Below are 18,771 nucleotides of genomic sequence, written 5' to 3'. Positions count from 1 at the left end.
GCCCACACGTCACCCTCCTCTGGTCATCCTGGGATCGGTCGGACTGGTGGCCCACTTTGGCTAAGGATGTGAGGGTTTATGTTTCCTCCTGCTTGGTGTGCGCCCAGTGTAAGGGCTCCTAGGCACCTGCCCAGAGGTAAGTTACAACCCTTACCCGTTCCACAACGGCCGTGGTCGCACCTGTCGGTGGATTTCATAACCGATCTTCCACCTTCACAGGGTAACACCACGATCCTGGTCGTTGTGGATCGTTTTTCTAAGTCCTGTCGTCTCCTCCCTTTACCCGGTCTCCCTAGGAGGCCCTGTTTACTCTTCCGGCACTATGGGGTGCCTGAGGATATAGTGTCTGATCGGGGTCCCCAGTTCACGTCGAGGGTCTGGATGGCGTTCATGGAACATCTGGGGGTCTCAGTCAGCCTTACCTCAGGTTTTCACCCCGAGAGTAACAGGCAGGTAGAGAGAGTTAACCAGGATGTGGGTAGGTTTCTGAGGTCTTATTGCCAGGACCGGCCGGGGGAGTGGGCAGCGTTCGTGCCCTGGGCAGAGATGGCCCAGAACTCACTCCGCCACTCCTCCACTAACCTCTCTCCCTTCCAGTGTGTGTTGGGGTATCAGCCAGTTCTGGCTCCTTGACCTCAGAGTCAGACCGAAGCTCCTGCGGTGGATGACTGGTTCTGGCGCGCGGAGGAGACCATGTCCATCTTCAGCGCACCATGCTGCGCCAGAAAGTTGGTGCAGACCGTTACCGCAGTGAGGCTCCGGTGTTCGCACCGGGGGACCGGGTCTGGCTCTCGACCCGGAACCTGCCCCTCCGCCTGCCCTGTCAGAAGCTGGGTCCGTGGTTTGTGGGGCCATTTAAATTCCTGAGGAGAGTGAACGAGGTATTTTATAGGTTACAGCTTCCCCCCGATTACCTCATTAACCTCTCGTTCCATGTGTCTCTCCTCAGGCCGGTGGTGGCTGGCCCGCTCCAGGAAGCTGAGGTGCGGGAGGTTCCTCCACCCCCTATGGACATCGAGGGGGCCCCGGCATACTCCATTCGATCCATGCTGGATTCGAGACGTTGGGCGAGGGGCCTTCACTACCTCGTGGACTGGGAGGGATATGGTCCGGAGGAGAGATACTGGGTTCCGGAGGAGGATGTGTTGGACCCTTCTATGCTGCGGGATTTACACCGTCTCCATCCAGATCGCAGTGCACCTCGCCCTCCGGGTCGTCCCCGAGGCCGGTGTCAGCTCGCTGCTGAAGCCGCGCGTCAAGGGGGGACTTCACTGCTACCAGTTACGCACCCCTTACATGAGCTCAAAACATAATCTCTTACCCAACATCATGAGCCCCAAATATTCTCAAGCTAAGCCATTCCTTTATTTGTTTATTGTTTTTTTGTATGTTTTATTCAGCATTTACAGTTGTGTTTGTGTTATTCTTTGTTTATCGTTCTATAACACTCGAAAGAATATAAACATCCAGACGATATAACATGTACATAATTCAAAAACATTTTTTAACATGTATGTATTAACTAACGCTGCAAAATGTACAAAATGTGTAAGAATATCTCAAAACAACAATATACACTGAACAAAAATATAAACGCAACATGTCAAGTGTTGGTTACAAGCATTTCGCTATACTCGCAATGAAATCTGCTAAACATGTGAATGTGACCAATACAATTTGATTTGATTTGGTCCCATGTTTCATGAGCTGAAATAAAAGATCCCAGAAATGTTCCATATGCACTGAAAGCTTACTTCTCTAAAAGTGTGTGCACAAAGTTGTTTACATCCCTGTTAGTGAGCATATCTCCTATGCCAAGATAATCCATCCACCTGACAGGTGTGGCATATCAACGGATTAAATTGCCTGATCATTACACAGGTGTACCTTGTGCTGGGGGACAATAAAAGGCCACTCTAAAATGTGACTTTTTGTCACATAGCTCAATGACACAGATATCTCTAGTTTTGAGGGAGAGTGTGCAGTTGGCATGCTGACTGCAGGAATATCCACCAGAGCTGTTACCAGAGAATTGAATGCTCATTTCTCTACCATAAGCCACTTCCAACATCGTTTTTAGAATTTGGCAGTACATCCACCTGGCTTCACAACCACAGACCAAGGGTATGGAGTTGTGTGGGCAAGCAGTTTGCTGATGTCAATGTTGTGAACAGAGTGCCCCATGGTGGTGGTGGACTTATGGTATGGGCAGGCACAAGCTACAGACAACTAACAACATTGTATTTTATCAATGGCAATTTGAATGCACAGAAATACCGTGATGAGATCCTGAGGCTCATTGTGAGGCACAATTTTTTAAAGGTATATGTGACCAACAGATGCATATCTGTATTCCCAGTCATGTGAAATGCATAGATTAGGGCCTAATTAACTCATTTAAATTGACTGATTTCCTTATATGAACTGTAACTCAGTAAAATCTTTGTAAATTGTTGCCAGCTCTTATATATTTTTTCAGTATATAATATATCTTGTCCTTATTATTATTTATTGTACTACTGTTGTTTTATCTATCAGAAATAAAGAGATAAATAACATTTCAAATAATCTATACAAGTGTGCAAAAAAGACAACAGTGTGCAAAATTTCAAGTCCTTTGGTTCAATCATGTCACATACAGTCATATACACTACATCATTGGTCCAAGGCCATCATCGTCACAAGCACCTCATCAGCACAATTTCAGTAATGTTAATTTAATTTAAAATGAAATGAAGATCTTGGTCCGTCCCTCACCAGAACACGTACGTTCCATTGACCTCCAAGTCAGGGTAGCTCTGGAGGCCTAGGTCTGTTAGATGAGAAACCGGGTCAATATGAGTGGATTCTTCTTCAGCTTGTCCATCTTCCCTCTCTGCTTCTTCTTCCTCTTCCTCCTCAGTCTTTGCTGTGCTGACAATTTCTATGTCAACTGTCTCACATTCCACACTGGGCTCTGTGAAAGTACTGTGCCACTGCCAACAGAGAGATAGAAAGGCAAGAGGTTAATTGAGGTACTGTAGGTCGCTACAACTCTTGTGCAACTCTGTAGAACTTAAACTCTATATGAATGGTGTTAAATAGATGTATTGTGAAGAATACCTTGTTCATACAGGTTTTATGACTGCTTTACGTATACCCCTCAAAGTAAAGGTAAAGTAAGTGTTTACCAAACTATATTATCAACTATGAATATAACTTCAGTCTGTTACCTGAAACTGGTCCATACTGAAGAGGGTTTCACAGGTGTGTTTGGGGTCTGGAATGTGAGGTAGGAAGAGTCTTCTGACCCTGTTGGCAAACAATTATTGCATTATGATTATATGTATGTATGACCTACTCAGGATCTACACAATTCTAAATTGCTCTTTAATCGTTAGCATATCATTGCAGAATAGAATAGACTTGACCACTTGCCTTTTCTGTGAGAAAGTGACTATCAGCAGGAAACAGATCAACAAAGGTAAAATGGTCACAACATAAACAATGGCATTTATCTCCGTGGCACAGGGACCTGTTGACAGAAAGAGTATGAGTATTTGAAAAAGTCATTTTAGCCTCATTCATCAAATATACTACTGTTCCCTTATTTTGTTAATGGGCTAAACAATTGACCTATGGTTAAATGTGAGAGAGTGAGAAATAAAAGGAAAGTGAGGGGGAGAAGGAATGGAACATAGAAAGCCAAAGGCAGAAAGAATCGCTCTACCTGTCTCGGTCTCATTTCTCCAGTATCTAGTTGGTGTCCATCCACTCCAAGTCTTCAGGTCACCAAACAGACAGTCGTATCTCATCCGTATCCTGAAGTAATATCTCCTCTTCCTGTCTGGCTTGTCCACCTGGTAGGAGAACTCCTTCAGTACAACAACCTGTTCAGAATCAAACACATTAATATACAGTGCATTCAAAAAGTATTCAGACTTTTTTTCCAAATTTTGTTAAATTACAGCCATGCACGGTGCCTTGCAAAAGTATTCACCCCCTTGGCGTTTTTCCTATTTTGTTGCATTACAGCCTGTAATTTAAATGGATTTTTATTTGGATTTCATGTAATGGACATACACAAAATAGTCCAGATTGGTGAAGTGAAATAAAATAAAATAACTTGTTTTAAAAAATTCTAAAAATAAAAAAGAGAAAAGAGGTGTGTGCATATGTATTCACCCCCTTTGCTATGAAGCCCCTAAATAAGATCTGGTGCAAGCAATTATCGTCAGAAGTCACAAAACAAATTAAATAAAGTCCACCTGTGTGCAATCTGTGTCACCTGATCTGCCACATGATCTTAGTATATATACACCTGTTCTGAAAGTCCTAAGAGTCTGCAACACCACAAAGCAAGGGGCACCACCAAGCAAGCGGCACTATGAAGACCAAGGAGCTTTCCAAACAGGTCAGGGACAAAGTTGTGGAGAAGTACAGATTAGGGTTGGGTTATAAATAAATATCCAAAACTTCGATCATCCCACGGAGCACCATTTAACCCATTAATAAAAAATTGAAAGAATATGGCACCACAAAAAACCTGCCAAGGAAGGGCCACCCACGAAAACACAAGGACCAGGCAAGTAGGGCATTAATCAGAGAGGCAACAAAGAGACCAAAGATAACCCTGAAGGAGCTGCAAAGCTCCACAGCAGAGATTGTAGTGTCTGTTCATAGGACCACTTTAAGCCGTACAGTCCACAGAGCTGGGCTTTACGGAAGAGTGGCCAGAAAAAGCCATTGCTTTAAGAAAAAAATAAGCAAACACATTTGGTGTTCGCCAAAAGGCATGTGGGAGACTGACCAAACATAAGGAAAATGCTATGTATGGCACAAACCCAACACCTCTCATCACCCCGAGAACACCATCCCCACAGTGAAGCATGGTGGTGGCAGCATCATGCTGTGGTGATGTTTTTATCGGCAGGGACTGGGCAGCGCTAAATACAGGGACATTCTTGAGGGAAACCTGTTTCAGTCTTCCAGAGATTTGAGACTGGGATGGAGGTTCACCTTCCAGCATGACAATGACCCTAAGCATACTGCTAAAGCAACACTCGAGTGGTTTAAGGGGAAACATTTAAATGTCTTGGAATGGCCTAGTCAAAGCCCAGACCTCAATCCAATTGAAAATCTGTGGTATGACATAAAGATTGCTGTACACCAGCGGAACCCATCCAACTTGAAGGAGCTGGAGCAGTTTTGACTTGAAGAATGGGCAAAAACCCCAGTGGCTAGATGTGTCAAGCATATAGAGACATACCCAAAGAGTCTTGAGGCTGTAATTGCTGCAAAAGGTGTCTCTACAAAATATTGACTTTGGGGTGGTGGATGGTTATGCAGGCTCAAGTTTTCAATTTTTTTGTCTTATTTCTTGTTTGTTTGACAATAAAAAATATTTAGCATTTTCTAAGTGGTAGGCATGTTGTGTAAATTAAATGATACCAACCAACCAAAATCTATTTTAATTTCGGTTTGTAAGGCAACAAAATAGGAATTATGCCAATGGGGTGAATACTTTTGCAAGGCACTGTATTTGGGGAGTGTATGTAGTTTCTCCCATTCTTCTTTGCAGATCCTCTCAAGTTCTGTCAGCTTGAATGGGGAGCGTCGCTGCACAGCTATTTTCAAGTCTCTTCAAAGATGTTCGATCTGGTTCAAGTCCGCGCTCTGGCTGGGCTACTCAAGAACATTCAGAGACTTCTCCCGAAGCCACTCTTCTATTATCTTGGCTGTGTGCTTAGGGTCGTTGTCCTATTGGAAGGTGAAAATTCGCCCCCAGTCTGAGGTCCTGAGTGCTCTGGAGCAGGTATTCATCAAGGATCTCTCTCAACTTTGCTCTGTTCATCTTTCCATCAATCCTGACTAGTCTCCCAGTCCCAGCCACTGAAGGACATTCTCACAGCATGATGCTGCCACCACCATGCTTCACCGTAAAGATGGTGCCAGGTTTCCTCCAGACGTGACATTTGGCATTCAGGCAAAATACTTCAATATTGGTTTCATCAGACCAGAGAATCTTGTTTCTCATGGTCTGAAAGTCCTTTACGTGTCTTTTGGAAAACTTCAAGCGGGCTGTCATGTGCCTTTTACTGAGGAGTGGCTTCCGTCTGGCCACTCTACCATAAATGCCAGATCGGTGGAGTGTTGCAGAGATGGTTGTCCTTCTGGAAGGTTCTCCCATATCCACAGAGAAACTCTGGATCTCTGTCAGAGTGAGCATTGGGTTCTTGGTCAGCCCCCTGTCCAAGGCCCTTCACCCCCGATGGCTCAGTTTGGCCAGGCGGCCAGCTCTAGGAAGAGTCTTTGTGGTTACAAACTTATTCAATTTAAAAATGATGGAGGTCACTGTGTTCTTTGGGATATTCAATACTGCAGACGTTTTTTGCTAACCTTTCCGAGATCTGTGTCTCGACACAATCCTGTCTCCGAGCTCTACAGATAATTCCTTTCACCTCATGGCTTGGTTTTTGCTCTGACATGCACTGTTAACTGTGGGACCTTATATAGAGAGGTGTGTTCCTTTCCAAATCATGTCCAATCAATTGAATTTACCCCAGGTGGACTCCAATCAAGTTGTAGAAACATCTCAAGGCCGATCATGGAAACAGAATGTACCTGAGCTCAATTTTGAGTCTGAATACTTATGTAAATAAGGTTTTTCAGTTTTATGTTTAATACATTTGGGAAAATGTCTTAAAATCTGTTTTTGCATTGTCATTATGGGGTATTGTGTTTAGATTTATCAGATTATTTTTGAATAAGGTTGCAACGTAACAAAATGTGGAAAAAGTCAAGGTGTCTGAATACTTTCCGAATGCACTGTAATTCATATCTAGTATCTGTTAGTATCAATATAATCTGTTTCCACATCTTTACGTAAGCTGGCAATGGCAAGATATCTGAGCCTCTATATTGGATTTTTTTTAAACCTTTTGGCAGTGTGTGGGTATTTATCTTTCTGTTCGAAACGTATGCACCTGTGACTGACCGTTTATTAGGGACTGAGAAAAAGGAGCAGACAGCAACCTTCTGTTTCTATGGTAGGAACCATTTTAATTTCTTTAGCTATTATCCTACAATAGCTAACATGCGTCCTAAAATAGTTTCTCTCTGTAGGAACTTAGAAGAGCATTGAAAGTCCTGTACCTGCCAGTCCGTGTCACAGTGGTTCCTGTATTGTAGTGTGCTCTCATAGCAGTGGTCTCCTACTACACGGTTAGGGTTCCTCCACGACACAAAGACAACATCAGAGCTGTCAGATAGGTCCAAACAAATTTTGTTTGGGGTTATAGCTGGGGAAAAAATGTTGTCAGTCACTTTTAGGGTTATATAAAAAGGTTAAGGTCCCAAATAGCTTTAATACCCTGTCAGTTTGGATGAGGCCTCAACAGTCCAGTGTTATGGATAGGATCCGTAAGAAATAATATATTAATTTAGGATATGAGAAAAAATGAATGCATTATTATGTCATTATGCTATGGTTTGGCTATGCATTGTAAGACTTGTCATAACCATGTGTGACCCCCTAATGTCTAATTGTCATATGGTAATGATCCTGATAAATGGCAGCCATTTTTTATCAGTCAAAAATGCCCTTCATATAGAGACATAACATATATTATAAGACATTATAAAAGCCCACACAATTGTTGTTATTAAATAAATGCTTGCAAAAAAGTAAAGAAAGCCATATACAGTGCCTTCGGAAAGTATTCAGACCCCTTGACTTTTTCACATTTTGTTAAGTTACATCCTCATTCTAAAATTGATTAAATCGTTTTTTTTCCTCATCAATGTACACACAATACCCCATAATGACAAAGCAAAAACAGTTAGTTTTTTTATCGGGTGTGTGCTTTTATAGAGAGCTGTGTGCTTTTTTTCATGCTCATTAAACCATTCAGTTACCACTCGTACCATGTGGATGTGGCAGTGGTGTAGAGTAACTAAGTAAAACAATGTTGAAGGGTTGTTACACATAAACGTACAACGCTTGATGTCAAATATGGACCTTCTGGATGTCTGGGTGCATGACACGAACCCTGACATTCTGGTTCTCACAGAGACCTAGCTAAATGGCTCAATCATGGAGAACAACATTGAAATGGACATTGCAACATTTTCAGATGTGATAGGCTGACAAAAGAAGGGAGGGGTGGCTATATACGTGCTACACTTAACGCATAATGTTCCCTAAGTGTCACTATTCCCAACAGGTTTGAATGTTTGGTTATAGAGGCCTTGTTTGTACACACTTGTTTGTAGCAGGGATTTATCACCCTCCTTCTGCACTGGCGGATGCTGTTTGGCACTATCTTGGAGTATATAAAAACTTTTCTGTCATCTACATTATTGCCTTATTCTAAAATGTACTAAATAAAATTCCTTATCAATCTACACACAATACAAAGCAAAAACAGGTTTATAGAAATGTTTGCAAATGTATTAAATATGAAAAACATGAATACCTTATTTACATAAGTATTCAGACCCTTTGCTATGAGTCTCGAAATTGAGCTCAGGTGCATCCTGTTTTCATTGATCATACTTGAGATATTTCTACAACTTGATTGGAATCCACCTGGGGTAAATTGTTGTTGATTAGACATGATTTGGAAAGGCACATAACTGTCTATATAAGGTCCCACAGTTGACAGCGCAAAAACTAAGCCATGAGCTCAAAGGAATTGTCCGTAGAGCTCAGAGACAGGATTGTGTCGAGGCACAGATCTGGGGAAGAATACTAAAGAATTTCTGCAGCATTGAGAACACAGTGGCCTCCATAATTCTTAAATGGAAGAAGTTGGGAAACACCAAAACTCTTCCTAGAGCTGGCTGCCTGACCAAGCTGAGCAATCGGGGGAGAAGGGCCTTGTTCAGGGAGGTGACCAAGAACCCAATGATCACTCTGACAGAGTTCCTCTGTGGAAATGGGAGACCCTTCCAGAAGGACAAACATCTCTGCAGCACTCCACCAATCAGGCCTTTATGGTAGAGTGGCCAGACAGAAGCCACTCCTCAGTAAAAGGCACATGACAGCCCACTTGGAGTTGGCCAAAAGGCACGCAAAGGACTCTCAGACGATGAGACACAAGATTCTCTGGTCTGATGAAACCAAGATTGAACTCTTTGGCCTAAATGCCAAGCTTCACATCTGGAGGAAACCTGGCACCATCCCTACAGTGAAGCATGGTGGTGGCAGCATCATGCTGTGGGGATGTTTTTAAACAGTAGGGACTGGGAGACTAGTCAAGATCAAGGGATAGGTGAACGGAGCAAAGTACAGAGAGGTCCGTGATGAAAACCTTCTCCAGAGCACTCAGGACGTCAGACTGGGGTGAAGATTAACCTTCCAAAAGGACCCTAAGCACACAGCCAAGACAATGCAGGAGTGGCTTCGGGAGAATAAATGTCCTTGAATGGCCTTGAATGTCCTGAATGTCCTTGAGTAGCCTAGCCAGAGACCAATCAACATCTCTGAAGAGACTTGAAAACAGCTGTGCAGCTGACGCTCCCCATCCAACCTGACAGAGCTTGAGAGGATCTGCAGAGAAGAATGGGAGAAACACCCCAAATACAGGTGTGCCAAGCTAGTAACATCATTCCCAAGAAGACTTGAGGCTGAAATCGCTGCCAAAGGTGCTTCAACAAAGTACAGAGTAAAGGGTCTGAATACTTATGTAAATGTGATATTTCTTTCTTTATACAGTGGGGAGAACAAGTATTTGATACACTGCCGATTTTGCAGGTTTTCCTACTTACAAAGCATGTAGAGGTCTGTAATTTATATCATAGGTACACTTCAACTGTGAGAGACGGAATCTAAAACAAAATTCCAGAAAATCACATTGTATGATTTTTAAGTAATTCATTTGCATTTTATTGCATGACATAAGTATTTGATACATCAGAAAAGCAGAACTTAATATTTGGTACAGAAACCTTTGTTTGCAATTACAGAGATCATACGTTTCCTGTAGTTCTTGACCAGGTTTGCACACACTGCAGCAGGGATTTTGGCCCACTCCTCCATACAGACCTTCTCCAGATCCTTCAGGTTTTGGGGCTGTCGCTGGGCAATACAGACTTTCAGCTCCCTCCAAAGATGTTCTATTGGGTTCAGGTCTGGAGACTGGCTAGGCCAACTTGGGACCTTGAGATGCTTCTTACGGAGCCACTCCTTAGTTGCCCTGGCTGTGTGTTTCGGATCGTTGTCATGCTGGAAGACCCAGCCACGACCCATCTTCAATGCTCTCACTGAGGGAAGCAGGTTGTTGGCCAAGATCTCGTGATACATGGCCCCCTCCATCCTCCCCTCAATATGGTGCAGTCGCCCTGTCCCCTTTGCAGAAAAGCATCCCCAAAGAATGATGTTTCCACCTCCATGCTTCACTGTTGGGATGGTGTTCTTGGGGTTGTACTCATCCTTCTTCTTCCTCCAAACACGGCAAGTGGAGTTTAGACCAAAAAGCTCTATTTTAGTCTCATCAGACCACATGACCTTCTCCCATTCCTGCTCTGGAACATCCAGATGGTCATTGGCAAACTTTATACGGGCCTGGACATGCGCTGGCTTGAGCAGGGGGACCTTGCCTGCGCTGCAGGATTTTAATCCATGGCGGCGTAGTGTGTTGCTAATGGTTTTCTTTGAGACTGTGGTCCCAGATCTCTTCAGGTCATTGACCAGGTCCTGCCGTGTAGTTCTGGGCTGATCCCTCACCTTCCTCATGATCATTGATGCCCCACGAGGTGAGATCTTGCATGGAGCCCCAGACCGAGGGTGATTGACCGTCATCTTGAACTTCTTCCATTTTCAAATAATTGCGCCAACAGTTGTTGCCTTCTCACCAAGCTGCTTGCCTATTGTCCTGTAGCCCATCCCAGCCTTGTGCAGGTCTACAATTTTATCCCAGATGTCCTTGCACAGCTCACTGGTCTTGGCCATTGTGTAGAGGTTGGAGTCTGTTTGATTGAGTGTGTGGACAGGTGTCTTTTATACAGGTAACGAGTTCAAACAGGTGCAGTTAATACAGGTAATGAGTGGAGAACAGGAGGGCTTCTTAAAGAAAAACTAACAGGTCTGTGAGAGCCGGAATTGTTACTGGTTGGTAGGTGATCAAATACTTATGTCATGCAATAAATCAAATTAATTACTTAAAAATCATACAATGTGATTTTCTGGATTTTTGTTTTAGATTCCGCCTCTCACGGTTGAAGTGTACCTATGATAAAAATAACAGACCTCTACATGCTTTGTAAGTAGCAAAACCTGCCAAATCAGCAGTGTATCAAATACTTGTTCTCCACACTGTGTATATATATATATATATATAAATTGGGTAACATATCTAAAAACCTGTTTTTGCTTTGTCATTATGGGGTATTGTGTGTAGATTGATGAGGGAAAAATAACTATTTAATCAATTTTAGAATAAAATAACATAACAAAATGTGGGAAAAGTCAAGGGGTCTGAATACTTTCCAAAATGTACTGTATTTCACCATTTACCATAATGAGATACAATATTTAATTCTATTATAATATGGTTTGTAAACTTACCATGAAAAAGTACCATGATGATTTAGTGTCCATATAGCTGTTACATTATATTTGCACTGCTACTAAGTAAGTTCTCCAGTATTTCACCCGCTAAAACCTCCCCCCATCCCAAGTTGGGTTGTCGTCCCAGGGACAGGCAGACCACCCCTGTCCACCTGGATCCTAGGGCCTTTGAGAAATGGGGACCCATCCTTTAAAAAGAGCACACAGTGCCACTCACAGAACAGAAGCAGATTAACTGCCAACATAATTTCCAACTCCCTCCTCGATTGTATTGTATACAGTTATTTAACAAATACAGCGATATATATTTTAAAAATTGGCATATCTTAATCTATTTCCACAATTAACACAATTATTCATAATAATGTAGACAGTTCATATGAAAGAGTTGTTACCTAAAACCAGGATTGCCATTACAAAAATTACATTTTGGAAAACAATTATTATTTTGGCGAACAACTATTGTGCTTCATCCTATATCCAAAGACCATTACCCCATAGCAACAGATGTGGGATACACACACCACTCATACACACTCCCCACCCTTCCCCCCAAAACGACCACAAGCTCACATGTTCAACAGATGTTCCATCCCCAAGCCCAACTGAAGAGAAGATTTGATGTGGAAATGAATATACAGTTGTAGCTGTTTGGGAAGAAATGCAAAATTGAGAATGAATGGGGAGATTTGATTAACCAATGTCAAGTCCTAGCTGATGGAGCTCAGATACACCCCTAATTACAAATCATTTGCAGACTGCAAATGGACCGCAAGAAGCCCAAACAGATAAAATTTTTAAACTTCTTCAGGCTAGGGTTATTTTTTCTCAATTTCTCCCTGACTGACAGTAAACTGCCTGTTGCTCAGGCCCTGAAACATATATAATATAATTGGTACCATTGGAAAGAAAACACTTTGAAGTTTGTATAAATGTTAAAATAATATATGAGACTATAACACAATAGATATCTTAGGAGAAAATCCAAAGAAAAACCAAATGGAAATGTTTTGTTTTTGAGAGACCAGCTCTTACAGTGGAAAGTATAGGGAAATAATTAAATCTACCCCCCAGTATACAATTCCTATGGCTTCCACAGGGTGTCAGCACTCTATGTTCAAGGATTCAGGCTTGTTTCTTCCAAAATTAGTAAGAATAATTTGTTTTAGTACTGGGACACACTATTGGAAATTCATGTATGCGCGCGATGAAGACAAGCTAATATCGGTTTCCTATTGAACATAATTCTTTCCGTATGAAATATTATAGTTTGATTACGTTGTAGGGTATCTGAGGAGTCAATGGAAACGTATTTTGACTTGTTTCAACCTCTTGATGTTACGGGGCAGTATTTACATTTTTGGGGAAAAAACGTTCCCGTTTGAAACGGGATATTTTGTCAGGAAACGATGCTAGAATATGATTAATTGACAGCTTTGGATAGAAAACACTAACGTTTCCAAAACTATAAAGATATTGTCTGTGAGTATAACAGAACTGGTGTTGTAGGCGAAAGCCTGAGAAAAATCCAATCGGGAAGTGCCCCAGGTTTTGAAAGCGCTGCATTACAATGACTCCCTATTCCGCTGTGAATGTACCATCAATGAGCTTACGCTTTCTACGTATTCCCCAAGGTGTCTAAAGCATTGTGACGTAGTTTTACGCATTTCTGTTGAAGAATAGCCGTAGGCGGCCACATTGCGTAAGTGGTCACATGGTGGCTCCGAGAGAGATTCTTGCGTAAAATACAGTGGTAGCCATTACTCCAATCGGTCCTAGTGAAAAACTAATTGTCCCGACGGATATATTATCGAATAGATATTAGAAAAACACCTTGAGGATGGATTCTAAACAACGTTTGCCATGTTTCTGTCGATATTATGGAGATAATTTGGAATATTTTTCGGCGTTGTGGTGAACGCAATTTCCGGGCGATTTCTCAGCCAAACGTGAAGAACAAACGGAGCTATTTCCCCTACAAAAATAATATTTTGGGAAAAAATGGGAGTCTCGTGTGTGAAAACATCAGAAGTTCATCAAAGGTAAACGATTTAATTTGATTGCTTTTCTGATTTCCGTGACAAGGTTGCCTGCTGCTAGCAAGGCATAATGCTATGCTAGGCTATGATAAACTTATACAAATGCTTGTCTAGCATTGGCTGTAAAGCATATTTTACAGCCAAGATGAGATGACAGGGTGATTAACAAAAGGCTAAGCTGTGTTCCAATATATTTAACTTGTGATTTTCATGAATAGGAAGATTTTCTAGGAAGATTTATGTCCGTTGCGTTATGCTAATTAGTGTCAGATGATGACAACGGTCCAGTTCACGGGATGGGGTGTCACTACAGGTTAACAAAGTTTAGCGGTAGATTTTACGATTCCTTTCTCTGCATGTTGAACAAGTGGATTACTCAAATCGATGGTGCCAACTAAACAGACGTTTTGGGATATAAAAAAGGATTTTATCTAACAAAACAACATAACATGTTATAGCTGGGACCCTTTGGATGACAAATCAGAGGAAGATTTTCAAAAAGTAAGTGAATATTTAATCGCTGTTTGTGAATTTATGAAACCTGTGCCGGTGGAAAAATATTTGTATGTAGGGCGTCGTCCTCAAACAATCGCATGGCATGCTTTCGCAGTAATGGCTACTGTACATCGGACTGTGCAGTTAGATTAACAAGAATTTAAGCTTTCAACCGATATAAGACACTTGTATATACCTAAATGTTTAATATCCATAATTTTTATGGTTATATATTTGAATTGCTCGCCCTCCAGTTTCACCAGAAGTTGTCCTGCTAGTCCATATTATGGCAAGAACAGCTCAAATAAGCAAAGAAAAACGACAGTCCATCATTACTTTAAGACATGAAGGTCAGTAAATCCGGGAAAACTTCAAGAGCTTTGAAAGTTTCTTCAAGTGCAGTCACAAAATCCATCAAGCGTTATGATGAAACTGACTCTCATGAGGACCGACACAGTATAGGAAGACCCAGAGTTAGCTCTGCTGCAGAGAATAAGTTCAGCCTCAGAAATTGCAGCCCAAATAAATGCTTCAGAGTTCAAGTAACAGACACATCTCAACATCAACTGTTCAGAGGAGACTACAGGAATCATGGTAGAATTGCTGCAAAGAAACCACTACTTAAGGACACCAATAATAAGAAGAGACTTGCTTGGGCCAAGAAACAGCAATGGACATTTAGACCGGTGGAAATCTGTCCTTTGGTCTGATGAGTCCAAATTTGAGATTTTTGGTTCCAACCGCTCTGTCTTTGATGAGATGAAGAGTAGGTGAACCGATGATCTCCACGTGTGCGGTTCCCACGTGAAGCATGGAGGAGGAGGTGTGATGGTGTGGGGGTGCTTTGCTGGTGACACTCAGTGATTTATTATGAATTCAAGGCACACTTTAACCTGCATGGCAACCACAACATTCTGCAGGGATACGCCATCCCATCTGGTTTGCGCTTAGTGGGACTATAATTTGTTTTCAACAGGACAATGACCCAACACACCTCCAGCATGGTTGCGGCCTATTTGACCAAGAAGGAGAGTGATGGAGTGCTGCCTCAGTTGAGTTGAGGTCGGGTGATTGTGGAGGCCAGGTCACATGATTCCATGTGTTATTTCATAGTTTTCTACAATGTAGAAAATAGTAAAAAATAAAGAAAATCTTTTGACTGGTACAATACACTGAGTGTACAAAACCACTAGGAATGCTCTTTCCATGACATAGACGTAGATTGACCAGGTGAATCCAGATAAAATCTATGATCCCTTATTGATGTCACCTGTTAAATCCACTTCAAATTAGTGTAGCTGAAGGGGAGAAGACAAGATTTTTAAGCCTTGAGACAATTGAGACATGGATTTTGTATGTGTGCCATTCAGAGGGTGAATGGGAAAGACAAACAATGTAAGGGCCTTTGAACGGGGTATGGTAGTAGGTGCCAGGTGCTGCTGGGTTTTTCAACCGTTTCCCGTGTGTATCAAGAATGGTCCACCACACAAAGGACATCCAGTCAACGGCAGGCCAGTGGTCAAAAGCGGGTCATTGATGAAAGGAGGCTGACACATTGTGCAGAGAAACAGACGGGCTACAGACAGTCAACTGACAGTCCAGTACATCACTGGTGCCCAAAGACCCATAAAAGAATGCACAACTCATCGTACCTTGATTTGAATGGGTTATGGCAGCTGACGACCTTATAGATTTCCACTTTCAGCAAAAATCAAGAAATCGCGGTTGCAGTGGGCTAACGAACGAAAACGTTGGACACTGGAGAATTGGAAAAACATTGCCTAGTCTGATGAATCCCGGTTCCTGCTGTTTCACGCTGATGTGAGGACTAGAGTATGGAGAAACCCACATGAGGTAGGTGCATACATCATGCCACCTGTCAACATTGCAGGCTGGTGGTGGTGTGATGGTGTGGGGTGTGTTTTCATGGCACACATTTGGCCCTTGATAAAAGTTGAGCAACGTTTTGAATGCCACAGGATATCTGAAAATCATTGCCAATAAGGTGCATCCCTTCATGGCAGCAGTGTATCCATCTGCATTTTTTTTTCCCAGCAGGATAATGCCCCATGACAGTGAATTCAGCTTAATGCAGTGACCTGCCAGGTTACCAGATCTCAATCTAATTGATCATCTGTGGGATGAGATGGAACAAGCTATTCAGAGTAGTGATCCACTAGCACTAACGTAAAGGATTTGGGGATTTTTTTCACCCAACTTTTAACCAAAATCTAAAGACATGGTGACATTTTTTTGTTGATTTCATATTGAATTCATGTTAGTTGACAACTCAACCAAATGTAAATCAAAACTAGACATTGAAATGATGTCTGTGCCCAGTGGGTTGTCACTTTGTAATCATGAACCTTTAATAAATAACCTTTTTCATTGTACATACCTGTCTCTGTGGCTGTGTTTGCCTTGGGATCCTAGAACTCTGCTGCTTTTGACATACATTTACGCTAAGTGCAAATATTATTTGTTTTTTTTTTCAAATATTTTGAGCGTGTTGAGCCTTGCACGTTTGGGACTATTACATTGATTCCATTGTGCCGGGCAAGCTCAATCAAGCACAGAAAAGATACAGTATTTGAAAGAAACTGTATGCTATTTGAGCCCAGGTATGCAATCCGCGATCATGAACGAGAGGGGGAAAGGAACTCCTAAAGAGTTTTGGAAAACAGACTTGTGTATTTTGTTTGGAGATGGTTTGCTGTGGCAACCTGATATATTTTGCAGGTAACTCATTTTGTGTTAACTACTGTGCACATTATTCCTAAAGACCATAGCTGATTCTTACTATGGCACAGTATAGAGTGGCACCAATGTGTGAATATTTTCATCATAAAATGCTAATTATGAACGGTAACCTGATCATTTACAGTAAAGCACCTCTTACCTTCTCTAATGGACTTTTGATGATCTAATGGTATTCTTCTTTCTTTGGTCTTCTTTGGATGGTCTTTCCTAGCTTCGGAGCAGAGCACCAGCATAGACAAGAGCCAAGCGAAGAGAGCACTGGTACACATGGCATGCTACCCTAAAAAAATATCCCTACACATACACAATACTCCACACACACACCTGCCCCCCTTACTCTGCAGATAAACACTCCTGAACCCTCTGTATGCAGGCACAAACACGTGAAGGCACCTGCCCTCTGCTCCTAAAAAAACTCTCTGTATCCTGAACGTTAGATTCACAAACACACACTCAAAATCTGAGCTACTGTCACTAGTCCCCACAGAAGGACACAGTCTCAGCTACTGAAGTCAGTGTCAACCACATCAAGACACCTCCACCTAACTCAGAGGTGGCTCATATTCTGACGTGTGATGCCTCACCAGTCAAATGTCATATTTAATATTTTCCAATGCCTCCCACTGCCTTCCTGTAGTACCCATGATGCTACAGTGTATTCCTGCTCTTCTGCCTATAAAAGGGCATCCGTACCCACACACAGGGGTCTCCCCAGATACTTGATGCCCACCTTGTTACCCCCTACCAAAGGCCGGTAGTAGGGGAAAAATGTGTTAGTGTTAGAGGTAAACAAAGGCACAATAACCTTGCAGTGATTCGACGTATGACGAGGCTCTCTTCTTCGCTCACAAATACCAGTATTAGGGGCAAAATGACCCCTCAAAATTAGGGGTCAAAGGGAAGGACACAAACCATTTTGATTTCATATTGACGCTTTGTTGTATCAAAGCTCCCCTAACTTCTTCTCTCAAGATTTTCAATCACCTGACCTGAGCAGACTGGACAGTCTGCGAGTGAAAAGTTTGCTCTCCATCACAGCACCACTGATATGAGAGATATCGCTGTGGGAGTGACTATAGAATGTTATGGGAGGGAACCTACTGAGTAAAGTATTTGTTATTTACTTTTTGCGAATCAAATGACTGCAAGGCTTGGTTCAGGAACTTGCGGTATGCTAGCAAAAGCATTCCCCTTGGCCTCAAAGAGAGACAAAACTACAGGCCCTACCATAGCTAGCTATGGCTTCACTGAGGAGAAGAATGACTACACCCTTTAAATCGGTGGTCGATGTGTGTTGCGCTTGTGGGGAATACTATCCCAATAAGAGTTACAAACACAATATCTTTAATGCCAAGATGTTGGACCGATATGACAGAGGTGTACAAGACAAGTGAGGGAAGGTGTTGTGGAATATGATTGGTTGGTAGATTTAGCCGATTAAACCAATTCCTATCATGGCAGGAGTTTCACAAGTCTTTCTTATTGGCTAACAAAGGCCAAGTCTGACGCATTGGTCCACCAGTTTCTCCTCACAATTGGGGCGGAAGTGAGTCTGGGAACAAGATTATCGATATGCTAAGATTCCATTTTTTGTACAACCTCAAATATATATGATCGAATTCACAGCTAGGCAATTTTTTAAGAAGCTATTGATCCTCTGTGGCTAATTATAGGCATTTTCATGATGTAGTAGGCTATTCTAAATTATTTCATTTCTTTCTGAACAGATAGCAGTAACTCTATAACTTTAGCAAATTTACTTCAATTTATCACGGGTGCTGCAGCTCCTCCAGAACCCTTCACGCGGCTATGATTCTATAAGGAAATAAATGATGAAGTGCAACGCTGTAGAGATGAGAGTTGTAGGCTCACGTCTGTCACAGCATAGAGAGATCATAAAAAGTGAATCTCAAATTGGTTCTGGAA

The 18,771-nt window shown here is 42.1% G+C and overlaps 1 protein-coding gene across 2 annotated transcripts; it reads right to left on the bottom strand.

Moving 5' to 3' along the window:
• Positions 1-1,343: 1,343 nt before the first annotated feature.
• On the bottom strand, positions 1,344-17,392 carry crlf2 (cytokine receptor like factor 2). 2 transcript variants are annotated; one of them, XM_065011587.1, is made up of 5 exons: positions 16,985-17,392; positions 3,710-3,869; positions 3,418-3,514; positions 3,213-3,291; positions 1,344-2,975 (listed from the first exon to the last, which is right to left on the bottom strand). In XM_065011587.1, the coding sequence occupies exons 2-5, from the start codon at positions 3,792-3,794 to the stop codon at positions 2,754-2,756; spliced, it is 483 nt and encodes a 160-aa protein (XP_064867659.1). In that variant the 5' UTR covers positions 3,795-3,869; positions 16,985-17,392; the 3' UTR covers positions 1,344-2,753. The 2 variants fall into 2 exon arrangements, with proteins under 2 accessions (XP_064867659.1, XP_064867657.1); XM_065011585.1 differs by lacking the exon at positions 16,985-17,392 and adding an exon at positions 7,135-7,737.
• Between the last annotated feature and the right edge of the window lie 1,379 nt (positions 17,393-18,771).

This window comes from Oncorhynchus nerka, linkage group LG3 (genome assembly GCF_034236695.1).
Source record: "Oncorhynchus nerka isolate Pitt River linkage group LG3, Oner_Uvic_2.0, whole genome shotgun sequence".
NCBI lineage: Eukaryota > Metazoa > Chordata > Actinopteri > Salmoniformes > Salmonidae > Oncorhynchus > Oncorhynchus nerka.
The sequence above is the reverse complement of the archived record's forward strand: the minus strand, read 5'-3'. Positions and strand labels throughout refer to the sequence as shown.

Bases quoted from the DNA above. Each gene is read 5' to 3' on its own strand.
- crlf2 (XM_065011587.1), bottom strand. From the start codon at position 3,794: ATGAGATACGACTGTCTGTTTGGTGACCTGAAGACTTGGAGTGGATGG. The intron at 3,515-3,709 runs GTAGAGCGATTC...TTCTGTCAACAG, and splicing joins GAGAAATGAGACCGAGACAG to GTCCCTGTGCCACGGAGATA. The intron at 3,292-3,417 runs GCAAGTGGTCAA...GTTTGCCAACAG, and splicing joins GTCACTTTCTCACAGAAAAG to GGTCAGAAGACTCTTCCTAC.